Source organism: Heloderma suspectum, chromosome 9 (genome assembly GCF_057233095.1).
Source record: "Heloderma suspectum isolate Gila_16-S chromosome 9, 16-S_ref, whole genome shotgun sequence".
Taxonomy (NCBI): Eukaryota; Metazoa; Chordata; class Lepidosauria; order Squamata; family Helodermatidae; genus Heloderma; species Heloderma suspectum.
The window spans coordinates 4,085,062-4,109,003 of NC_139466.1; the positions used below are offsets into that span (position 1 = coordinate 4,085,062).

Genomic DNA, 23,942 nt, shown 5'->3' on the forward strand with positions numbered 1-23,942 from the left:
TGGAGGGCAGCCGCCGAGAGCTTCTCTGAAATTGAATTGGGCCCTCGGGCTGAAAGAGGTTTGGCACCCCGGTTTAGGACTGTCAGGAATGAATCTGACCGTGTGGAGATGTCTGGCAGCTCCGATTCAGATGGGGAACTGCCAGAACAGGGGGAGGCACCCCCCCCCCAGTGAGCCCAGATACAGCGAGACTTTCTTCCCAAGACCTTGACACACAGGTGGCCCAGCCTGAACAGCCCCCCCTCCCCGCTTTCCTCCACCATGAGAACCCAGGTTTCAGGGAGGAGGAGAGTGCAGGGCATGACTTGAGGGATGCTAGGGTCGGTTGCCGAGCAAAGCGGGAAACGTTAGGGGCAGGGCTCAGACTCTCCGCCAGGTTGCCCTCTCATGGAAGCCCATGTAGGAGGGCGCCACCCTAAGCGAGGGGCATCCCGGTGAAGCGAGTCTGGCCGAGAAGTTCTTGCCCGGACTGCTGGCAACCTCTCCAACGTCCACTTCGTCTCCTCCATTGATATTCCTAGATGTGTGGATTAGCTGTTTCATTGCAGTCTGAGAGTTTCCTAGAATCTGCACTTGTAAATAAGCGAGTCATTAACTAATAAAGTACTGTAGCCCAAAGCCTTGTTTCCTGGAGTGTGTTCATCGCAAGGGGGAGGACGGAGGAACGGGGCAAGGACAGCACTCACTCAGACTTAAAGGTGCTCCTCGAGAACAAGCACAAGTGGTTCAAATCACTAGTGGGAGGGGTGATTCTCCCCTGCCCTCCCTAAATATTTTCTCTTTCTTAGAGGCTAGATTTCTCTGGAATAGAGCCGGAGGTGAAACCTTTTGAGGAAAAATGCAGCCAACGCTTCCTGGTGAATTGTCACACCTTGACTTTCAACCTCCTCGCCCACCTGAATGACCGATCCAGGGATGCACCTACAAATGTATGTGCCACACCGCATCCCCAAAGCACCACATGCTTTTGACGTTGTCAGAGAACCTTCAAAAATTATTTGTTGAAATTGCCCATATAGCCAACTGTTTTTTATTTATTTAAGTGTTTATGTCATGCTATTCAGCGTTATTACTCACAGGGCAGGCAATAAAATTTCGTACGTATGTATGTATTCAGTTAGCTTTTAGACTGCCCAATAACCCAAGTTCTTTTGACAGTGTACAGTACATTAAAAACATAAAATACAAACAATAAAACAATGAATAAAAACACACATAATAAAACCAAGATAAAAGCAGCAGCAAAGTAAAAACACTCAGGTGTATAAAACCACATCAAAACCAGCAGCAGAATAAAGTACTAAAAGCACTTAGAATGCCTGGGAGAATTAAAAGGTCTTCACCTGGCACTGGAAAGACCATGATGTAGGCACCAGGTGAGTTGCTATGGGGAGATCATTCCACAAATGGGGTGCCACCACTGAAAAGGCCCCGTCACTTGTATCCACCTGCCTTGCCTCATTTGGCAGGGGCCCTTGGGGGAGGGCGTCAGATAAGTGGCCTTAGTATGTAAATAAAATGGAATAACATAATAACCATCCACAAACTATGATAGAGCAATCAAACAATAGAAGTAGCAGAATTTTAAAAAACAGGTCAAGCATTTTTTTAAAATGCCTGAGGGAGTTTTTAGAAATCTCTGTCAAAAAAGACACGAGTTTGGGGACCAGGCAAGCTTTCCTGGGGAGAGGTCCAAAGACAGCAGGACCATCCTCTGATCACTCCTTGCCACAACCTCCAAATACACCTGGAGAAGGCCTCCATCTATTACCCCACTGTATGGGCAAACTCCTGTATGAAAAAGTGCAGGTGTAAGACGGGAGATACCAGGCTGGACAATAGTATGAGTACAAGTGAAGTTGCACTTGGCGTTGTAGTCGATCACAAGCTGACTATGAATCAGCAGTGTGATGTGGCTACAAAAAAGGCAAATGCAATTTTAGATTGCATCCATAGAAGTGTAGTTTCAAAATCATGGGAAGTGATAGTTCCACTCTCCTCTGTGCTGGTCAGACCTCACCTCGCATACTGTGTCCAGTTCTGGACACTGAACTTTAAGAAGGATTCAGATCAACTGGAATGAGCTCAGAGAAGGGCAATGAAGATGATCAGGGGACTAGAAACTTAAGTCTGGTGAGGGCAGATCAAAGGAACTGGAGCCTTGAGAAGAGAGGACCGAGGCAGACAATGGAACTGACTGCCTAGGGATCACTGGAGGCCTTCAGGTAGAGGCTGGGCAGCCATCTGCCAGGGATGCATTAAACTGGATTCCTGCACTGAGCAGGGGGTTGGATGTGGTGGCCTCAGTGGCCCCTTCCGACTCTGTGATTCAGATATTTTATAAGTATATTTATAGAAACAAGAAGAATATAAACATCTTCCTTCATATATCCAGGTGGAGCCATTTTTCCTCAGCCTCGCACTCTTCGATTTGAAAAGCTGTTGCAAGATTTCAGCAGATTTCCACGTGGACTTGAATTCCTTGCCCATACGGGAGATGCTGTCAGACAGTTCTGCTCAAGATTCCAGAAGCAACTCTGTTAATAGCCACTTCCTTCACGGAATAGCTGAATCCCGCTTGCACTACGTAAAGCAGGTAAGGAACTACAGGCTTTCTGTGTATGTAGGGGGCTGGATCCAAAATCCAGGATGAACAGCACATCACAAGAAGCACCCCCGTGGATCAGGCCAAAGGCTTATCTGTTCCAAAATTCTTCCGACACGGTGGCGAACTAGCGGCCTGTGGGAAACCCACAAACAGGACATAAATGATCTGGAATTAGGAGTGAGCAGTGAGATGGACAGGTTTGCTGGTGTCACCAAATTATTGAGGGTGGTTAAGACAGAAAGGGATTGTGAACATGAAGAGCTCCAACAGGGTCTCTCCAAGCTGGGAGAACAGGCATCCAAATAGCAAATGCTGTTCAGTGTAAGCAAGTGTAGAGTGATGCACGTTGGGGCAAAAAAATCCCAACTTCAGGTATATGGTGATGGGATCTGAGCTGGCAGCAACTGACCAAGAAAGAGATCTTGGGGTTGTGGTGGACAGCTCGATGAAACCCCATGTGCAGCTGCTGTGAAAAAGGCAAACTCCATGTTAGGGATATTCAGGAAAGGAATCGAAAATAAAACTGCCAAGATCATACTCCCCTTGTACAAATCTAAAGTGCGACCATACTTTGAATACTGTGTACGGTTCTGGTCACCTAAAAACGATGTTGTAGAGCTGGAAAAAGGGCAGAAAAGGGCAACTTAAATGATCAAGGGGTGGGAGCAACTCCCCGATAAGGAAAGGTTACAACTTCTGGGACTGTTTTGCTTAGAGAAAAGGCGGGTGAGGGGAGACATGATAGACTTGTACAAAATTATGCATGGTGTGGAGGAAGTGGGTAGGGAGACGCTTTTCTCCCTCTCTCATAATACTAGGACCCAATGGAGTCATTCTCTGAAGATGATTGGTAGAAGTTTCAGGACAGATAAAAGGAAATATTCTTCACACAGCGCATAGTTAAACTATGGAATTAGCTAACACAGGATGCAGTGATGGCCACCAGTGTGGATGGCTATAAAAGGGGGCTAGATAAATACCTGGAGGAGAAGTCTGTTAATGGCTGCTAGTCCTGATGGCTATGTGCTAACTCCAGTACTAGAGGCAGTGAGCCAATGTACATGAGTTGCTGGGGAACATGGGCGGGAGGGTGCTGTTGCACTCGTGCCCGGCTTGTGGGTTCCTGGCCGACAGCTGGTTGGCCGCTGTGTGAACAGAATGCTGGACGAGACAGACCCTGGGTCTGATCCAGCAGGCTCTTCTTATGTTCTTGAATGACTTGCTTGCACAGGGCATAGCTAGATGCGGCGGGTGCGCATGACTTGGTGTGGTACAGGGGCACATATGTAGGCAGGCCAGTGCTCCAAAGGTGCTTCTAGATGGAGGGCTCCTGTTGCTAAGATGTTGTGCTACTCTTCAGTCTTTCCCCCCTTCACGGTTTTTCTGTGGAAAGAAAGAAGGTGGAAGAAGGAGTGAATACAGCAGGAGGATTGCAAATGGAGGATTGCAAATCCCCCCCACCCCAGTAGCATTCTGCACATGAGGCAGGGCTATGCTGTACTAGAAGTGCCGGGATCCCAAGTGGTGGGATCCGCTTGCTTTTTCCTCCCACCTGGAGAACTGAGCAATGTCTCCCTGTAATGTCTTGCTGCACCCCTCTGCATATGTAGTTATGCTCCTTTGAGTTGCCAGATGAGATGTATTTATTTTCTTTGTATTTACTGAAATGTTTGTAAGCCACCTTTCTGAATCAAGTCCACCCAAGGCAGTGAACGCAACAGACCTTCCCCACATTAGCAGATTCACATAGGCTGTCTCCTTGTGCCTGTGTCCCATTGAACGTACTTCATGGGTTCTGATGCTCTGTTTGTCTTTTACATGAAGGGGGTCTTCTCCGTAACCAACCCACACCTGGAAATTTTCCTTGTTGCCCGGGTGGAGAAGGTGCTGCAAGGAAGCATTACGCATTGTGTGGAACCCTACATCAAGAACTCCGACCCCGTGAAGGTACATCAAATCACACATGGGTGGAGTTTGTAATATGGCAGGATTGGGAAGGACTTAAGGATCATCTTGACCCGGCCCAGCTGCCTTGAGGTGGGATCTTGCATCCCAGGAGACACCTCAGAATGTCAGTGTGACACAACAACGTGACACGAGTCCAGCTGGGGACGTCTAAGGAGTAGACAATGTATAGATTGGAAAAGAATTACGGAATGAACCATGCTTAGATAGAAGTCTACCTAAATGTCATGGTGTTGATATTACTCATTCTTCACATGCTCAGAGGCAAATGATTTTTCTGTTTTCCTCAGTGGACTGCTGTATCTTGGTCTGGAAGTTGCTCCAGAGAGTTATCTGGGCACTTATCCAGAGCTTTAAGAGCCTGGAAGAGTGAACTCTCTTCCTTAAGTCATAAAGCATATTGGTCCTAACATGGCTGTGTGTGCTTTTTTTTACACACAAAGAGTAAAGCAAAGAATGTGGCAGTGGATGCAGAAACCCGAGAATCTCAGTTTTCCTTAAAAACAAACAAAAAAAAATCATTAAGTTTGTAGCCCATCTGATCTTCGAAGGTACAATCTCTGTGTCAGAAGCCACAGATTTGGCTGAATAAGTGATTAGGGTGGGCCTTCGGTGTTCTTGCCCCTAGCAAAGGGAATGCAAAACAGTGGAAGTTGCAGAATAAATTCTGCAAAGTATGAGAAAATATGCAAGGGAATCCATTTGGTTCGCACAAAATTTGGATTGCCTCGGTGGAGAATTTATTCATTTATTAAGGTGCAAAAAATGCATCGCTTTGCCCAACAGCACTCTTTCTGGCTGTGAGAAAGAGCAGTACGGTGGTGATAGTAAGGGGATGATGGAAAGAGCACCAGATGTTGTCAGTAGTCTGCTCACCTAGAGGTAACCACTCAGCCAAGGTGAACATAGGATTTGCGCCTCAGATTTCTGTCTCAGAAATTATCCTCACCCTTGTAATTTAGCTTGATGATCCTTGCTAGCTAGACCCTCTGGTCTCTCTCGCCTTGCTTTGAAAATCTAGACTGAGTCGGTCCATGTGTGTCCTGTTTCCTGCCCTACAGACCGCACAGAAGGTCCACAAGTTTGCGAAGCTGGTGTGCAGCCGCCTCGGACAATACAGGATGCCCTTTGCTTGGGCTGCCCGGTGAGTGTGCTTTGGATGCCCTCAGCGTAGCTTTGCAGTCTCCGATATGTGTGCATCCTAGGAAGGGGAAAAAGCTAAGAGTCGAGTCAAGCCACGTCAGCTGGAAAGGTTTGCCACGGAGGGGCAGCATTTGAAGGTCTATGCAGGGGAAAGAGGGCGGACAATTGCCACAGGGCCAGCGTCAAGGGGAGGCCTGGTCGGGCACCTGCGAAGGGCCCACACCCCAGCAGCGCCCCACCGACAAGGGCTCCCTGGACTTGCTCCTCCTCTTCACCATTGCGACCGGCTTGTTCCCCTGCTTCTCGCTCTGGCCAAGGCAACGGTGGTGATGAGAAGGAGCAGCGGCAGATGCCGCAGCCCCCTCGCTCACTGTCGTTCTGCCTGTCAAGCACGCAAGCGGCAGCAGTGAGGAGAAAGAGGAGGAGGAGCGAGAGCAGCTGGGGACAGTGGCGGTGAGAAGGGAGACGCACCCAGGGAGGGGGGCACTGGGGGTTCCTTGCTCAAGGGCCCTCAGAAACCTGGAGCCGGCACTGGGGGCTTGTGTCCCCCCCCCCACACACAAAGATCGTTCCTAATAGGTTCCCCCTTCCCTAGAAGTCTACTCCCCTAAACAGCACACAATAATATCTATTGGGCTGGACAGACCTGGATCTAGAAAAAGGCCATAAAAAGCATGTTTGTTTCCTCTCTTTGTTCAGTACTTTTAAAGAAATGCTAGAAGATGCCCAAGCAAAATGCACCCTCTTGCATCCCCATCAAATTAATGCTCTCCTAAAAGGCAGAGCATGTCGATTTCCTTCCCTTGACACCCCTCTTCTCCGTGGGCACTGTGCCAACCTCATCTCTGTTACAGTTCTGTCACAGCAACTGTTTGCAAAAGATGCAGAAAATCAAGTGCCTGTGAGCCATTTATAATCCAATTGCAATTTGTTCCATTGGCCTGAAAGGAAAAGAGCGCACCTGACCAATAAATATTGAAGGTTGCAGAAATGTCAGCCTATGAACTGCAGTGACAAACTGACATCTTGTATATGCTGCAATGCATCAATTCCCAGATGGCCTTTACGCGCATGCTCCTGGTCTGAACAACTTTGTTCCAGAGTGCAAGTTCTGAATGGCTCAAACTGGGGTGCAGCGAGGTTTCTGGGGCCCCTGTGCTGCAATTTAGCCACTGCTTTGGGGCTGCTGTCAGAAGGTGGCCTTGCACAGTTGTTTTGCATTTCCTGCATCAGCACAACGGTGTTGCATCCAGGGCCAGTGCAAGGATTTGGGTTCCAGAGACCACTGAGCTAAAGGCTGCAACCCCCAACCCACCCACCATTCTCACAAACATTGGCATCACAGTCATGAATTAAATAACTAACAAATTGCCAGGTCTTCAGCAGTGGCCAAAATCTGCCATCGCCTGTGCCTAATGGCAGACCTGGCCTTGCTCATGCCAAGCTGTGTGAGGCATCTTCAGAGAGGTGAACCATTTTGCTTTCTTATGTTATGTTAACTGCATGCCTTGCCATTCCCTTTCTGGCTTTGGTTTACTTTAAAATAAGCTTGGAATGTGCGTGTGCATGTGTGTGTGTTCCAGATTGGGACCAGAGCTCACGGGAAGGTTTAATCCAGAGGCCCCCACTCTTTTTGGGTCAGTGGGCACACTTGGAATTTGTTCTTGTTCTTCACATGCCTCCCATGTCACCCTTTCTCTCTCCAGACCCGTCTTCAAAGACTCCCAGGGCACCTTGGACCTTGAAGGGAAATTCTCTCCTTTCTATAAGCAGGACAGTAGCAAGCTGTCTACCGAGGATCTCTTGAAGTTGTTGGCAGAGTATAAGAAGTAAGTGCACTGCGGATGGGGGGAGTATATTTGCAACCCCTCCTAAGGAGATTGGTGGTCAGGAGACAGTCTCAGGGCAGTGGGGCCTGGAAGACGCTTTCCAGGTTTATCATCCAGACATCATCAAATTGAGTTACGATATTTAATAAAAGTGTCAGAAGGACAGAATTTCGGAATGGGTTTGAACATGTGCCACAGTCTGTATTCTGAATTATAATCTCCCCATGGGTCAAAGTTCTCATGGGTGACTTTGGCCTTGTCCTGAGAGTATTCCTAACCCTGGGCTGTACCACTTCTGACTCAAATGATAAAGAATTTCCATTAGAGCTTGTCTTTTGTCTTAGTTGGCATGTAAGACCAAACCATGGTTTAGCGTTAGGTGAGTGAGCCTCAGGCTTATATGTACACTCCCAGTGGAGGCTGGTTGGTCCGATGTCAGTGGGATGGTGAACCCGCTCTGAGTTTCAGTCAGAACTCTAAAGGAGTTAGAACTCCTTTAGAGTTCTGACTGAAATCCGAAGCGGTTTCACCGCCCCACTTGACATCAGACCAACCAGCCTCCACTGCACACACCTTCCCTCTCTCTCTCTCTCTCTCTCTCTCTCCTCCCCCCCCCCCCCCCATATCCTCTTGTGCACTCAAGTTTCAGTTAGACACTTCCTGTTTGGTAAAAACCATGATCTTCTGAACAGGAAGTCAAAAATTGAATCTGAGCACAGACGGGGAGGAGGAAAGAGGAGGAGAGGACATGTGTGCTTGAAGGCTGGAGGGCTGGGAATGTTCCATACGGACCAACTCTGACTTACCTTCTGCAAGAAAATATCCTGTACCGCTTCTTCTGCAATGGTAGTGATCATTGTACGCTAGGCCACCCTTCCCCAACCTGGTGCCCTCCAGATGTGTTGGAATGCAACTCCATGGATTCCCCTGCTGGCTGGGAATCATGGAAATTGCGATCCAACACATCTGGAGGGCACCCAATTGGGGAAGGCTGCTCTAGGCTCTTGGGTGCAACACACAACGTTTAAATGAGTGTGTCACTCTTTGCCTGTGTTGTCTTGAGCACAATTGTTATGGCCTTCTGGCTAAACAATAAGCTGAATTCCTTTCTGTTGTGTTGCGGTGTTCCTGTCATGGTTGGTGTGTGTTTTCTTTATTGCTTTGTTTCTTTTTTCTTCAGACCAGAAAAGACAAAGCTGCAAGTGATCCCTGGCCAATTAAATATTACACTACAGTGTGTTCCACCAGACTTCTCAAGTAAGGAACTGTTTTTTTATACGATTGAGCTGCCTGTGTCTTTCTTTTGGATGTTTTTCAGTTTTAATAGAATTATCTTGGGTTACTCTTGCTTACCCTGGTTTCTGAGCCATGGTTTAACTTGTTGAGCCAATCCCTGCTTCCAGAGGGCATATATAGGGAGACATCTGCTGGAAGACACCCACTTTTCTCCTTGGCCTTAACCACGATTTACTTGTTGCAGAGGTAATGCTCAATAATGTAGCTCAGTAAGCTAAACGGTGCCTTCACTGTAGGTTTGTGGTCTTAACCAGAGTTAAGGCAACAAACCCAGCTTACTGCTACCCATGGCTAGGTACTATGTTGTTTATTCGGTCAGTCGCTTCCGACTCTTCGTGACTTCGTGGACCAGCCCATGCCAGAGCTTCCTGTCAGCCGTCGCCACCCCCAGCGCCCCCAAGGTCGAGCCCGTCACCTCCAGAATATCATCCATCCATCTTGCCCTTGGTCAGCCCATCTTCCTTTTGCCTTCCACTTTCCCTAGCATCAGCGTCTTCTCCAGGGTATCCTGTCTTCTCATTATGTGGCCAAAGTACTTCAGTTTTGTCTTTAATATCCTTCCCTCAAGTGAGCAGTCTGGCTTTATTTCCTGGAGTATGGACTGGTTTGACCTTCTTGCAGTCCAAGGCACTCTCAGAATTTTCCTCCAGCATCACAGTTCAAAAGCATCTATCTTCCTTTGCTCAGCCTTCCTTATGGTCCAGCTCTCGCAGCCATAGGTTACTACGGAGAATACCATTGCTTGAACTATGCGGACCTTTGTTGTCAGTGCGATGTCTCAGCTCTTCACTATTTTATCAAGATTTGTCATTGCTCTCCTCCCAAGAAGTAAACATCTTCTGATTTCCTGGCTGCAGTCAGCATCTGCAGTAATCTTTGCGCCTAGAAAGACAAAGTCTGTCACTGCCGCCACGTTTTCTCCCTCTATTTGCCAGTTATCAATCAAGCTGGTTGCCATAATCTTGGCTCTTTTGAGGTTTAACTGCAACCCAGCTTTTGCACTTTCTTCTTTCACCTTCGTCATGAGGTTCCTCAGCTCCTCCTCGCTTTCAGCCATCAAAGTGGTATCATCTGCATATCTGAGATTGTTAATGTTTCTTCCAGTGATTTTAACTCCAGCCTTGGCTTCATCAAGCCCAGCACGTCGCATGATGTGTTCTGCGTACAGGCTGAATAGGCAGGGTGAGAGTATACAACCCTGCCGTACTCCTTTCCCAATCTTAAACCAGTCCGTTGTTCCGTGGTCTGTTCTTACCGTTGCTACTTGGTCGTTATACAGATTCCTCAGGAGGCAGACAAGATGACTTGGTATCCCCATCCCACCAAGAACTTGCCACAATTTGTGATGATCCACACAGTCAAAGGCTTTAGAATAGTCAATAAAACAGAAATAGATGTTTTTCTGAAACTCCCTGGCTTTCTCCATTCTCCAGCGGATATTGGCAATTTGGTCTCTAGTTCCTCTGCCTTTTCGAAACCCAGCTTGTACATCTGGCAATTCTCATTCCATGAATTGCTGGAGTCTACCTTGCAAGATCTTGAGCATTACCTTACTGGCATGTGAAATAAGTGCCACTGTTGGATAGTTTGAACATTCTTTGGTGCTTCCCTTTTTTGGTATGGGGATATAGGTTGATATATCGGGATAAAGGTTGATATATATTATATGACATATAACTATATATATAGTATATAGGTACTATATCAGTGCCAAATAAATCATGGATAGAGTGATTTCCTTGCCTCTCCAGCCTCCCTTCTTGCAAGTTGACAGGCAGATATTATGCATGTCTCCCTAAGCATGTCTGACAAATTAAACCATAGTTTTACTGTATGTTTGCAATCATAACCAGGGTTAAGGCAACAAACCATGTTTGTTGCTAGCCATGTTTAAGTATTCTATATGCACTTGGCCATTGTGAGCTGAGGTTGCATTGGTTGCATTGTATGACAAGCAGGTACCAACTTTTGCTTCCCCTCTAGACTGTGTCACAGCCTCTTACATTCCCATCAAGCCCTTTGAGAAGCAGGACCAGGCTGACGGCATTGCAGTCGAGGTGGAAGAGTTTGTCCCCGAGGTCGTGAAGTACTGCTACCCCTTCACCATCTACAAGAACCAGCTTTATGTCTACCCCTTGCATTTAAAGTATGACAGCCAGAAAACATTTGCCAAGGTGAGCTTGAAACAGCTTTCAGCCCTTAGAGTATTGTAGGTGGGGTGGGGGTGCAAGTTTGGAATGTAGAACAACTCAAAAATGTGAAACAGGGCAGAGCTGCACTATGGAACCAACAGCAAATCAACATAAGAATTGCCCTGCTGGATCAGACCAAGGGTACATCTAGTCCAGCAGTCTGTTTACACAGTGGCCAACCAGTTGCCCCAATGGGAAGCTACAAACAGGACACAAGTACAATAGCTCCCTCCTGCTCCTGTTCCCCAGCATACTGCCTCCGATACTGGAGGTAATATATAGCTACCATGACTAGTAGCCATTGATTGCCTTCTCCATGAATTTGCCTAATCTCCTTTTAAAGCCATCCAAATTGGTGGCCATCACTACATACTGTGGTAGCTAATTCCACAGTTTAACTATGCGCTGTTGAAGAAGTCTTTCCTGTTATCTGTCCTGAATTGCCCACCATTCAGCTTCATGGGATGACCCCATTGGGTTCCAGTATTATGGAAGAGGGAGAAAAATGTCTCCCTATCCACATTCTCCACACCAGGCATAGCTGAAGTTGTATTGTGATATGGGGATGTACTTTCCCCTCGTCTGGCTGAGTTTAAGGTAGATTGTTGCCACAGTCAGACCCCGCGGACCCAGAATTCTGCATTCCGATGACACCAGAGGGATGCATGTTTGGCGCTGATTGACACATCCATGCGTGTCACTTGATGTCTCACAGGTGAATTCTTGAACTCTGTCCATTGCAAAGGATCATGCATGAGGTAATGAGGGGTGCTACGAAAGCTCAGCCTAGCTTCATCTGTGACTACTGTTTTCACGCGTCCAATCTCACGCAGTTAGTGTGCTCTTTGAGTGATAAATGAGCAGGTATGAACTCCCCCTTAGGGGTGTCAAACCTCTGTAGATAACACCTTTGGCCCCTTGACCTCAGCATGAAGAACCTAATGCAGAATTTAGATTGTATACTCCTTTGGGCAGGGACCTTTCCCCTTTCCTTACGAAACTGCCTGTAAATCACCATGTATATTTATGCTGCTATATGGTGATGACTACTAAAAAACATTTTATTTATTTTTTTTAAAATGTATACCCTTCCTTTCCATTACAGCCACAACACTCATAACAATTTAACAACCTTCTCAAAAATATAACAATTTATAATGCCATAAACCCTTAAAAGCCAGAGATTGGAGCAGCAGCCTGTTAAAAGTTGCAAGGATATGACTAGAAGCAAGAGGGAAGCATCTTGGCACTGACGTCTGTGTGCATGTGTGTGACATCAATTTTGGTTTGTGGGGAGGGCAAGGGAGAGATGGCTCCATTATTTCTGAGTCCAAACCTTCTCCTCCCCACCTCCTGTTGCAATTCCAGGCAAGGAACATCGCTGTCCGTGTGGAATTCAAGGACTCTGACGAAGGGGACTCCAGAGCTTTGAAGGTAAATTCCCAAGCAGTGCCAAAGGAGCAGGGCTTTGCACCAGGCCACATGATTAGGAGATGGCATTCCTTTGGAAGGGGGCATTCCGTTAAGTTGGTCAGTCCAAGAGGTGGCATGAGAGGCAACGGTAGGTCTCTGTGGCCCTGGGGGCACGGGTGGGGGGAAGCAGGGGTGTGAGGAGGGACGGGGTCCCGTCAACAACACAGCAAGCCAGAGTTAGAAAGCAAGAATGTCGGACCTGCTTGGGACAGCTGCCAGTGGGCCCATTTCTCAAGGCAAGGAAGCCTCTGGTCAGCCAGCCATAGCTCCTTCTGGCAGCTGAAGACAGCGGATCCTGTTTGGGCCTTGGCTCTTTAAGACGGGACATCACCCAACTGCTGCATCCCCTGAGAAGAGGGGTGGCTTGCTGAGTAGTCTGAGTATTGCTTTCCCATCAACACAGGCGCACAATTAGTTAAGTAGCTGAAATGCTTTGGGTCGGGTGCAGTATGAAGATGTGAAGCTGCCTCGTATGGAGTCAGACTGTTGGACCATCTGGCCCAGTATTATCTCCTCTTCCTGGCAGCTACTTTTCAAAGTCTCAAGTAGGGATGGGCAAACATGCGATGTTTGAGCTCATTGAGGTGCTCCAAATTCCTCCTCGAAGCTCAGTTTGCCTCGTTCACGTTCCCAAACACAAGTGTGGGGGGAGGGTGTCCGATCAGGAAAAACGCACAATTTTCCACAATTGAAAAAAAATGTGCCTTTTATAAAAGGCACATTTTTCCCAATCAAAAATGGGCATGTCCCCCTATAGGCAAAAGTGTGAAATGCACATCTGGGGGGAAGATGCTCAGGTGTGAACTTTCCCATGTGCGGAAGTGCGTATTTGCACAGGTGCACACTTTCAAACACAAACACAAAGTTTGGGAAGTCGTGAAAATTCCCCGAGAGCTGCGTTCCCACTTGCGTTAGTGTCCGGGGTTGTGAACAGGACCTGTTTGCATGATTTGCAAACAGGAACAAAATCCTCGTACCACTCTAGTGTCGGGCAGAGAGGGGCCCTTCCCAGCCGTGTTACCGCAAAGCCTTGCAACGGGAGAAGGCAGGGAGCGACCCTAAGAGCATATGCTCTCTGCTGAGCCACGGTTCCTTCCCTGGGGCAAGGAGGCATGAGAACTCGGATGGGCAACCTTGCCTGATCCCTCTACCTTACTAGTGCACCTACATAGAGTAATCACGCCACCATTTCATCACATGCCAATTCTGGGGGCGTGAGAATATGCACTGTCCTAACCACTACTCATCACTGCCCTCTCAGTAGCCTTCCTCCTAATCCACCCATATTCATGTTATCTCTTGCAGTGCTTCTACGGTAAACCCGGAGGACCCCCGCTGACATCGAGTGCCTATGCTTGTGTGTTGCATCATAATCAGAGCCCTGAGTTTTATGATGAGGTAAAAAAATATTATCTTCCATTCTGACACATTTAAGGTGAAGCAGAGCAGACTGGGCACGCTTGCTTGCTATGATTCTCCGGATGCGCAGAAAAGCCATTTGGGGTACCATCCCACTTGTCGAGGATGGCTTTCATTTTTTATTACGCCAACTTTCAGATCAGTATGTTTGCAAGGATATGCTCGAAAGTGGGTGAGCAACTCCTGATGGAACCAGGCAGCAGTGGAGAAAAGGCGCAGTCAGTGACGGGAACAGGAGACCTTTGGATGGCTTGGGTGGGGGAGTGAAAGTAATGGGTGAAGATGTGTATGTGTATCGGGATATAAGAGCAGAGAGATAAGGGACAGCGAGGCCCTGGAGGGCTTTGAAGGAAAGGCCAAGGAGTTTGCACTGGATCTGATACTGGACAGGAAACCAGTCTAGGGATTTAAAGAGGGGTGTTACATGGTCAGTGGGATGGGAAAGAGAGGTGCTAAATATGATGAAAAGTTGGTCTCCCCCCCCCTTTTTTTTAAAGAGTAATTTAAAATACATCTCGGCAAGCACAAATGCAGCATCGCCTCTCATGATGTCATTTTTTAGATTAAAATTGAGCTTCCAATCCATCTCCACCAAAAGCATCACTTGCTTTTCACCTTCTATCATGTCAGCTGTGAAATTAACACAAAGGGGACAGCGAAAAAGCAGGACGCCATCGAGACAACAGGTACGCTCATGACGGGAACCTAGATGCTCTGTTCTCCCCCAGTGGTCCACACTGGGTCGAGTTAGGAAATGAGGTGTGTGGTGGTGGCCGTATCCATTGCATCCACACCTTAGCCTTTTGAAAAAGAAGTGCAGATTGATACCGGCCTGGCAGTTCAGGTTTCATTAATATTACATCAGAAATGGAAGACAAAATGCAGTGCTTTTACAAATTCAGTGTCCAGTAATAACATGGCCACTTGTTACCTATGTGAAGCCGCTGGGGGCTATCATCAGGAGGTTTGGGGTGCAGTGTCATCAATATGCGGATGACATGCAGCTCTACCTCTCGTTTAAATCTTCACCAAGGTTGGCCGTAGAATCCCTGTCCAAATGTCTGGAGACGGTGAGTGGCTGGATGGGGAGGAATAGGCTGAAGCTGAACCCTGACAAGACCAAGGTACTTTTGGTGGGAGACAAGAGGAGGCTGGGGGATGTTGACCTGGTGTTGAATGGGGTACGGCTACCCTTGAAAGACCAGGTCTGCAGCCTGGGGGTCATTTTGGACTCCCAGCTGTCCATGGAGGCTCAGGTGTCAGCTGTGAGCCGGACAGCGCTGTATCAACTCCATCTGATACAGCGGCTGCGCCCCTTCCTTCCCGACCATCTGCTCCCATCGGCAGTACATGCCCTGGTCTCCTCTCGTTTAGACTACTGTAATGCGCTCTACGTGGGGTTACCCTTGAAGACGGTTCGGAAACTGTAGCTGGTACAGAACGCGGTGGCTCGCCTGATTAAAGGCAACCGCCAGCGAGATCACATCACTCCAGTGCTGAAGGAGTTGCGCTGGTTACCAGTTGTTTTCCGGGCCAAATTCAAGGTGTTGGTTTTGACCTTTAAAACCCTATATGGTTCCGGCCCAGCCTATCTTAAGGAGCGCCTCCAGCAACACCAGACAGGCCGCTTAACAAGATCAGCCTCAGATGGCCTTCTCTCCGTCCCATCAGCCAGGACAGCTAGACTGGTGGGGACGAGGGAGAGGGCCTTCTCTGTGGTGGCCCCCACTCTGTGGAACTCCCTCCCTAGGGAACTCCGTCATGCCCCCTCTTTAATGAGCTTCCGTCATGCATTAAAAACGTTGTTGTTCAGGCAGGCATTTGGGGTGGGTTAGGGTATTTTAGAAAATGTTTTTATTGTAGAATTTTATTGTTTTAAACTGTTTTTATTGTATATTGTACATTGCCCAGAGTGGCTGGGTGACCAGCCAGATGGGCGATTAATAAATTTAATAATAAATAAATAAAATAAAAATAATAACATGGCTTCTTGGAAGGTTTCCATTTTCTAGGTAGCTGTTCAAACTTCGTGAATGACCTTGGGTTGGATCCAGAGTTAGGCACATGTGACTGGGCTGGTGAAAGTGGAGTTCCTCACCCCCTCCTTCCCACAGTAGTCTCTCCAGCCCCCTGAAAATTTACACAGGGAGTCAGGGAGGTGGGTGGGATTCCCCAAAATCAGGCGGTGGCATCTCCTGCGAGTCAAGCTCTTCTGTGAACAGAAGGATCCCAATTCCCAATCCAGCCCCATACGTAGAGTTAGTTTGATCAAAAACTATGTTCTAATTTGATTGTGCCCACTGCAGTAACATCTGAGCTTACCATGCTCTCTCTCTCTCTCTCTCTCTCTCTCTCTTTCTCTCATAAACTAACATTGGTAGAGTTGCTCTGAGCAGGAAGAGCTTCAAGGGCATCCTAACAATCTTGTCTTGGCTTTTGCAGTGCCGACGTGTGCGTTGAAATACTCACACCAATAATGTCCCCTTTTCAGGGTTCTTCCCTGTTCCGCTCAGTAGTTCAGAGGTAGAGCACGTGCTTTGCACACAGCAGGTCCCAGGTTCAGTCCCCAGCATCTCCAGGTAGAAGGATCAGGTAGCAGGTAATGGACCACCACGGCCATCTGCCCCAGTCCCTCCCCCAAGTTGGACACCTACCGTTTCCACACCTGAGTTGGACTCGATGGCCTTGTAGGCCCCTTCCAACCCTACTATTCTGTGATTCTATGATTCTATGAGTTTCTAGTGTGAATGTAACTAGCTCAAAAGTTTTAAGAGTTCGGAAAAGTAACATGGGAAATGATCTTTAGAAATCAGTGTCTCCACTTGCTGCAACATAGAAGATTTTAGGTGTCAATGAATTTCTCCAGTTTCCAGGTAAAGGCTCTTGAGTTTGAGGCCACCAGATCTCATGATTCGACCCATAAGCCTAGGAGGTTGCTCATTCTGTCATGTGTGTTCCTGTCTCCGCAGTTGGCTTTACCTGGCTGCCCTTGTTGAAGGAGGGTCGGATAATCACCTCTGAGCAACATTTGCCTGTTTCAGCCAATCTGCCTGCTGGCTACCTGAGTGTTGGGGATACTGAGGCACGAAGGGTAAAGAGACTAATATGTGAATTGGGGGTGGGATGGGGAGTAGGTATGCTGCATTTATCTTGTGTACTTTCTATGGCTGTGAAATTTCATGCACCCCGTTAGCATACTAAGACAAGCTCAGAAACAATGTGGTGTGCAGCTCGTCAGCTGAGGATTTCAAAATTTCTTTTAAAATAAGATTCTAGGCCTCGTGTTTTTTTCTTTTGTGCATGTGCATGCGTGCCCATGCATTTTTCCAAATTATTTGAAATTTTGATTTGTGCAAGCAGAACGCCTTATGCAAAAGCCAAAGGAACGATTTGAAGATATACTTAATTTGCATCCTGATTCTGATTTGGCATCATTCAGAATGTGGGGTGCTGGGAGTTTTTGCTTTTGGTTCAAATTACACACAGATCTGCTAATGGGCTTATCTTGTACTATCCCATGTCTGTGGCAGCTCACTCTAGTCCTACACAGTGTCTGCCTTTGTATGGATCTATCAGCAGCCAATAGCCATGATGACTAAATACAGCGGCTGTGTTTAGAAGCCGTAGCCACTAAATACCAGCACGGGGCAGGGACAACATCAGGGGGAGGCTTCTGGTTTCCTGCCCTGTTTGTAGGCTCCCATTTGCATCAGGCTGGAAGCTGTTGGGAACAGTATGCAGGATTTATGGCCCCTTGGTCTGATCCAGCAGGGCACTTCTTATGGCTGACCAAGCCATGGTCCCAGCATACACAGACTCGACATAGGTTTTCAGAGCCGAAATCTACCCCAAGAGGTGGAAACTGCAGTCCCTAAAATGCAAGCTTTGGGGCTGTGTCTCTTCCCTTCCCTACAAAATACTTAAAACCTTTTTCTCTACCTGTCTGTCTGTACATGCAGATTTCTTGTTCAGCTGTTCTGCATATGACTTCCTTAATCCCTGGCTGGGCCAAGCCACCTTATGACGCAGCCCAGACCTTTTAAGCCAGAGTACAGACGTCAAAAGTAGACGCTTCTTCTTTTCATTTCACAGCAGCTGAATACTGACATTAAATGGGTAGATGGGGCAAAAGCTCTCTTCAAGATCAAAGTCCATTTGGAATCAACCATTTACACCCAAGTAAGTGGAACTCAACCTTACCTTGAAAACAGTGACCTTTTTTGGAAGGAAGGAAGGAAGGAAGGAAGGAAGGAAGGAAAGAAAGAAAGAAAGATCTTTAACCTGTATAAGGATGAATATTTAAAACAAAGCTTTGTGTGACAAGCTTCCCCCATCTTGTAGGACAGGGACAGACCACTCCTAGTGACCAGAGAGCTGCATTGCCACCCCAGAGCCCAGTGGGGCCCATACCCACTGTTGCGGTCGCCATTGTAGCAGCAAACCCCCCTGCAGTTTTGCCTGAAAATGAGGCTCCCAGGGAGGACACTGCCACACCACCAAATTTGGCAGCAAATTCAGCAGCTCAGTGGAGGGGGCACGTGGGGGGCCACAAAGAAGGGGGGTGCCTGTAGCCCACGAGTCACACGTTGTCCACCTCTTTTGTAAGAAATTCCCTTGGTGCTCCAAAACAGTCAGTTCAGTGCATTTTAACTGCCAACTATTGGCCCTGGTGCTCCTCAAACATACCGCCAAACATAACCTTGTGAGAACAAGCAGGCAGTGACCTGCAGGCCCTTGTGCTCCTTCCTGCCCTCGCACACCCAAGTGAGAAAGATCTGCTTTGTGGTCACCCTTAATTTGCCATTTCTGTTTTGTGACACTTTGCCAATAATGTGAAAAGTGGACAAGAGCCATCCATCTGGCTGGAGATGTCTGCTTCAAAGCAATCGCTGTGGAGCTTGGGAAGTTCCTTCTCTGTGGGCTGCCCATTATATACGCTGCGGCAGGGAGGCAAAAGTGCCACTGAGTGCCACTAAGGTCACCTAAAGAACTGGCCCTAAGGCAGTCGCAAAGGGTGGCAGTGTACAAAGACTGGCCTTGGAAAAACCAGCAGGATCGATTATTAACCATGAAAAAGATATGTGAACTGAACTTCTCTGTTACTTTCAGGATCTCCACCTTCATAAATTCTTTCAGTATTGCCAGACAATCCAGTCAGGTGCCAAAGAGGTCCCAGGAGAACTTATTAAGCATTTAAAGGTGAGCCGTGAATGTCGGGCAACCTGTTTCTGTAGTAGCCCAACCAAGAACACCGTGACTAACGGGGGTCCCATCTCCATCAGAGGTAAGGCAGGTTGGTCTCTGCCAGGAGGACTTTTCGGCTGTGGTGCCCAGCATTTAAAACAGCCTCCCAAGAGGAGTTTTCCTGGTCCTTTTACGGGCAGGCTAAGACAATTTTATTAAAGTGTGTGTGTGTGTGTGTACACGCATGTGTGTGCTGGGGGGTGGGGGGAGGACGTTAGGACTCTTGACTCTTGTGCTGTTGTTTTACACTGTTGTGTATTTTGCTGTTAATTGATTTTGTTTTGTAAAACATTTTTAAACGTTTTACTGTTTTTAATGTTCTTGTTTTTATTGTTGCAAGGTTTTACTGAGTGAACCCACACCCACGTTCCCCTCTAGACACGGCCCCCGCCATGGTGCAGCCCTATACAACTGTGAGGGAGGGGTCTGTCCACTCTTTTCCCTTGAGGGTGGGGGGCTGCTGCCCCATAGCAGTAGGGAGGGAGCAGGCGTATAACTGTGGCCTTCTGCCTGCTAACCACCCCTAGTTTCAAAGTCTATGGACTGCAGAGCTGGTTAGGGAAGCCTGCCCCTGGTGGCTGAAGATGTTACTGCAGGCTTCAACCACACGGACACATTTAAATTAATTGAAATTGATTAATGCGTTTAAAAAAGAAAATCATTCCACAGTGCATACCCCTAGGGTCTCCTTAGTTTGCATCCCAAGTTTCAGGTTTCTAGGGTTCATGGCCTTGGTGCTACAGTGCTGATGGATGGATGGACAGACAGACACACATCATCTTTTATTATTATAGATAACCAGCACTTTGAACTGTCCCTGGAAATGAACTGGAGGATAATGTAGGTTGAACAGAACTAGATTATTTGTTCCAGAAAGCAGGCCCTGAACAAAACCTCGGTGGCTGCATTTGAACTCTGTCCCCACTCGAGAACAAAATCTGGCTCTTGAGATCCCAGTCCCATGTGGCCAAGGATTTTCACGAATTGAGCAACTTCTTTTCTGGTGACTTTTTGTGTCACGTTCTGCTGTTTTTGTACTATGTCTAACAAAAGGCATGTATGTTCTACATGTTTGTTTCAGTGTTTGCACGCCATGGAGATCCAAGTAATGATACAGTTTCTGCCTGTGATTCTTACGCAACTATTTAGAGTGCTCACCAACCGGACACAAGAGGAGGAAATTGCTGTCAACTGTACCATGTAAGTTTTGGTCAAGGCCCAGCAACTAATCAAATACTGATTCAGCCTTGAGAACATCCCCCCGCCTTCCACCCCCCAAAGAATCCTAGCCTGTCTTGCTCACAAAGTAAGTTAACCATTTCCAGCATATGGGTGCCTAATTAGGTGGGGTGGGGGGTGGGAGAAAACAAGTCAACTCTTTCCCTTTGCATAAGCTAATCTGCCTGCTCACCTGGAGGCGACCCTTTATTTGCAACAGGTGACCAGAGAAAGGACATTTACAAGCCCGAATTAGCAAATGGATTTTACAATACCTCCATCAAGTTGATATTTTGAGAAATAAAAACAGTGAACTGAATGCATTCAATGAGGTTCATGAGTGGGAAGGAGCCCAGTTTGCAATTAAGGAAGTCAGAGTCGATAATGTTTGGCCTTTGTTCGGACATGAACTTACATTTATTTACTTCGTTTATAGACTTCCTTTCTGCCAAAGCGCTCAAGGCAGCTTACATTTTCTAATAATGCCTTGCCATCTAAACTACGTATGTTTGTTTATGTATTTATTTAGTGTCCTGGGTGTGCATGGCGCTTTGCTGGGGATATTGGTCTCTGCCCTGAGGAGTTCACAATCTAAAATTTGACATGGGGGAAACAGGAGAGGAAAAGAGGGGAAAGGGAGGCGAGGGTCATAAATAGGGAAACAAGATGTGGTTGTTTCAGCTCTGTATGATCAGGCTGGGGTGCCATAGGACAGCCAGCCCCAACCTAGTCCCCTCCAGATGTGTGGGACTACGATTCCCATAATCCCACAGCCAGCAGTGGGATTAGGGAGCATGGGAACTAACGAGTTAAGAAAGTCTTCCTGGAAAAGGTGGGTTTTGAGAAGGGATTTGAAGGACGGAAGAGAGGTCTTCTGGGGGCAGTAACAAGCAAATGCAAAAGCGTGAAGGGATGAGGAAGCAAGAGGAAATTAAGCAAAATTCAAGGACTGACTCTCATCCCATCCCATAATGACAAAGCCACCAGTGGTTTAGTGGTAAATTTTGAGGTGCAGGCGCTTGTCATGACAGTCCTCATAGCCACACCCCCAAGGAGAGTCCAAATATTCAGACAGCGGTGCTGATCTATATCAACAAACCAGTTCTACCAGTTTTCATCTCCACTAGAAGCAGTCTTTCGTAAAGCAAATGGGTCTTCATTGCCCATTCCAGACCAAGCCACCCCAAAATACTTCGCATTACAACAGTGAACAACATAGTGCTGTGGGGAAAATTCATGCAGTTGGCTCAGAGGGAACAGGGCGTCATGGAAGCGGGTGGCAGCTGACATCAGCATCCCTGCTAAGGGCGGAAGTGTCGGTGCTGCATCCCTGCGCGGCCTGCCTCCGCTGCACTGCTGAAGCCTGCTGCGTACAACGGTTCTGGGAGGGGAGGAGCCAACAGAAGATGGTCCCAGCAGAGCCAGTGCATGGAGCCTTGCTGTCACCCCACTTCTTCCTCTGATTCAGCCACATGGAATGGCCGCCAATGGGAGACAGTTCCGGGGGGGGAGGAGACACGACACCAGCTGGGCCGATGGAAGGCAGCTCATGGTCTCACCCCCGTTCCCTCAGAAGAGAATCTGAGAATGTGCTTACCCAAAACAGGAGTGGAAGAAGAAGTCCCATTCTCTCCCAACTCCCGTTGTTTCACAGGGTTCTCCTCCACGTTGTATCCCGTTGCCACGAGGAAGGCCTTGACCACTACTTGCGGGCTTTCATCAAGGTGAGCAGTGAAGGTTCTCCTGTTCTCTCTCGTCCTCTCCTCTGTGATCAGTGGCGCAGCTGGGGCTGGATCGTGGGGCCAAACTCCAGGGCCCTGGAGGCCAGGGCTGCCTAAATGACCACCCAGAAGGTGATGAGGGCATCAGGATAACAGAAAGAAGCTCCATTTTATTCCTGTAGTGCTGTAATTTAAGTGAGTTTAAAAAGCAAAATTGCACATCCTCCATTGCACATCCTCCCAAGTATTTTTCTTCTTGGCAAATAGTGTTGTTGTTCTAGCATATGAGGAATGTAGAAGCAGCTGTAAAGTATGGGATGGTAATTGTGTGTGTCGAGAGAATTGTTAGTTGTGTGCTTCACAACTGAATAATACACATGGCTGTCCAAAAGGGCCAAGGAAACAGCAAGAGGAGAAGGCACTTGGTGTCATAAAACAAAAGAGAAAAAGTTCTCAGGTGCCTGGATTTATGTTTTATTATTCTGCCCAACACGTTTCGGAAATGTATTTCAAGACAGAAGAAATATTGGAAGGACTCTTGTAGATAATCTGAAGAAAAATAAGCAGCCCCGAGGAAGGAAATTCTTTCCAAAATGCGTTGGGCAGTCCAAAAGGGCTCCCATAAGACCATGAAGTCCAGGGTCTAAAATTACCAGCTGCACCACCGTCTGTGATTGAGGAGACCCCACCAATAATGAAAAATGTGCCTCTTTTGCAGTATTCCTTTCAGCCTGAGAAGCCCGGGATGCCACATGCCAAGATGACGCATGAAATCTTGGCTGTCGCAATGGCAACAATTCTCAAGCAGTCGGCAGATTTCTTGGCCATCAACAAGATGCTGAAGGTGAAACAAGACCGGGAAGGCCTTATTCCCCCCACCCCCATCGCGATGTCTAAGGCCAGCCTGGCCGCATCTCACAACTGTATTGGCCAAATTGGAAATTTCCTGGCTTGGTTTTCTGTCGGTAAAATGGGAATAACCATGATTTGCTCTTGTTGGTGTGCATATCTCTCTTTCTACTTCTTTGTTCCAGTATTCGTGGTTTTTCTTTGAAGCTCTGGCTAAGTCGATGGCTATGTACCTCCTGGAGGAGAACAAGATTAAGGTAAAGACAAAAGCAGCCAGCTCAGGACTCACCGAGCCGCTCAACAAACTTAGTAAAATAACATCCCCCACACAAACCTGCTTCCCAACTTAAATACCAACCAAAAGTGTTGAGGAGTTTTTGCTCCATTACTTTAGGGTGACAAATGTTTCATCAGTGGATTAGAATCAGCCTTCCGAAACCTGGTCCCCTCCAGATGTGTTGGACTACAACTCCCATCATTCCCAGACAGCATTCCAGCCATTGGCCATGCTGGGTGGAACATAAGAAGAGCCGTGCCAGATGAGTCCACCTGGTCCAGCATTCTGTTCACACAGTGGCCAACTAGCTGTCAACCAGGACCTCACAAGCAGGGCATGAGCGCAACAGCACCCTCCTACCCATGTTCCCCAGCAGCTGGTGTACATAGGCTCACTGGTTCTGGAGGTAGCCCATAGCCATCAGGACTAGTAGCCATTGATAGCCTTTTCCTCCAGGAATTTGTCCAACCCCCTTTAAAGCCATCCAAATTGGTGGCCATCACTACATCCTATGGTAGCGAATTCCATAGTTTGACTCTGTGCTGTGTGAAAAAGTCCTTCCTTTTGTCTATCTTGAATCTCCCACCAATCAACTTCATGGGATGACCCCTTTGGGTTCTAGTATTTTGAGAGAGGGAGAAAAATGTCTCCCTATCTGCATTCTCCACACCAGGCATCATTTTGTAGACTTCTGTCATGTCTCCCAGC

General features: G+C 47.6%; 1 protein-coding gene across 3 annotated transcripts in view; it reads left to right on the forward strand.

Moving 5' to 3' along the window:
- DOCK11 (dedicator of cytokinesis 11) overlaps positions 1-23,942 on the forward strand; it is a 142,490-nt gene that overhangs the window by 49,495 nt on the left and 69,053 nt on the right. For all 3 annotated transcript variants that reach the window (XM_084813565.1, XM_084813566.1, XM_084813568.1), the window contains exons 11-27: positions 789-929; positions 2,396-2,596; positions 4,433-4,555; positions 5,635-5,717; positions 7,423-7,545; positions 8,726-8,802; positions 10,825-11,015; positions 12,402-12,467; positions 13,812-13,904; positions 14,488-14,611; positions 16,895-17,016; positions 18,018-18,104; positions 19,035-19,124; positions 20,251-20,369; positions 22,042-22,111; positions 22,827-22,952; positions 23,143-23,214. In XM_084813565.1, the coding sequence (XP_084669691.1) occupies positions 789-929; positions 2,396-2,596; positions 4,433-4,555; positions 5,635-5,717; positions 7,423-7,545; positions 8,726-8,802; positions 10,825-11,015; positions 12,402-12,467; positions 13,812-13,904; positions 14,488-14,611; positions 16,895-17,016; positions 18,018-18,104; positions 19,035-19,124; positions 20,251-20,369; positions 22,042-22,111; positions 22,827-22,952; positions 23,143-23,214 (1,908 nt within the window). The remainder of the gene's footprint in view (positions 1-788; positions 930-2,395; positions 2,597-4,432; positions 4,556-5,634; positions 5,718-7,422; positions 7,546-8,725; positions 8,803-10,824; positions 11,016-12,401; positions 12,468-13,811; positions 13,905-14,487; positions 14,612-16,894; positions 17,017-18,017; positions 18,105-19,034; positions 19,125-20,250; positions 20,370-22,041; positions 22,112-22,826; positions 22,953-23,142; positions 23,215-23,942) is intronic.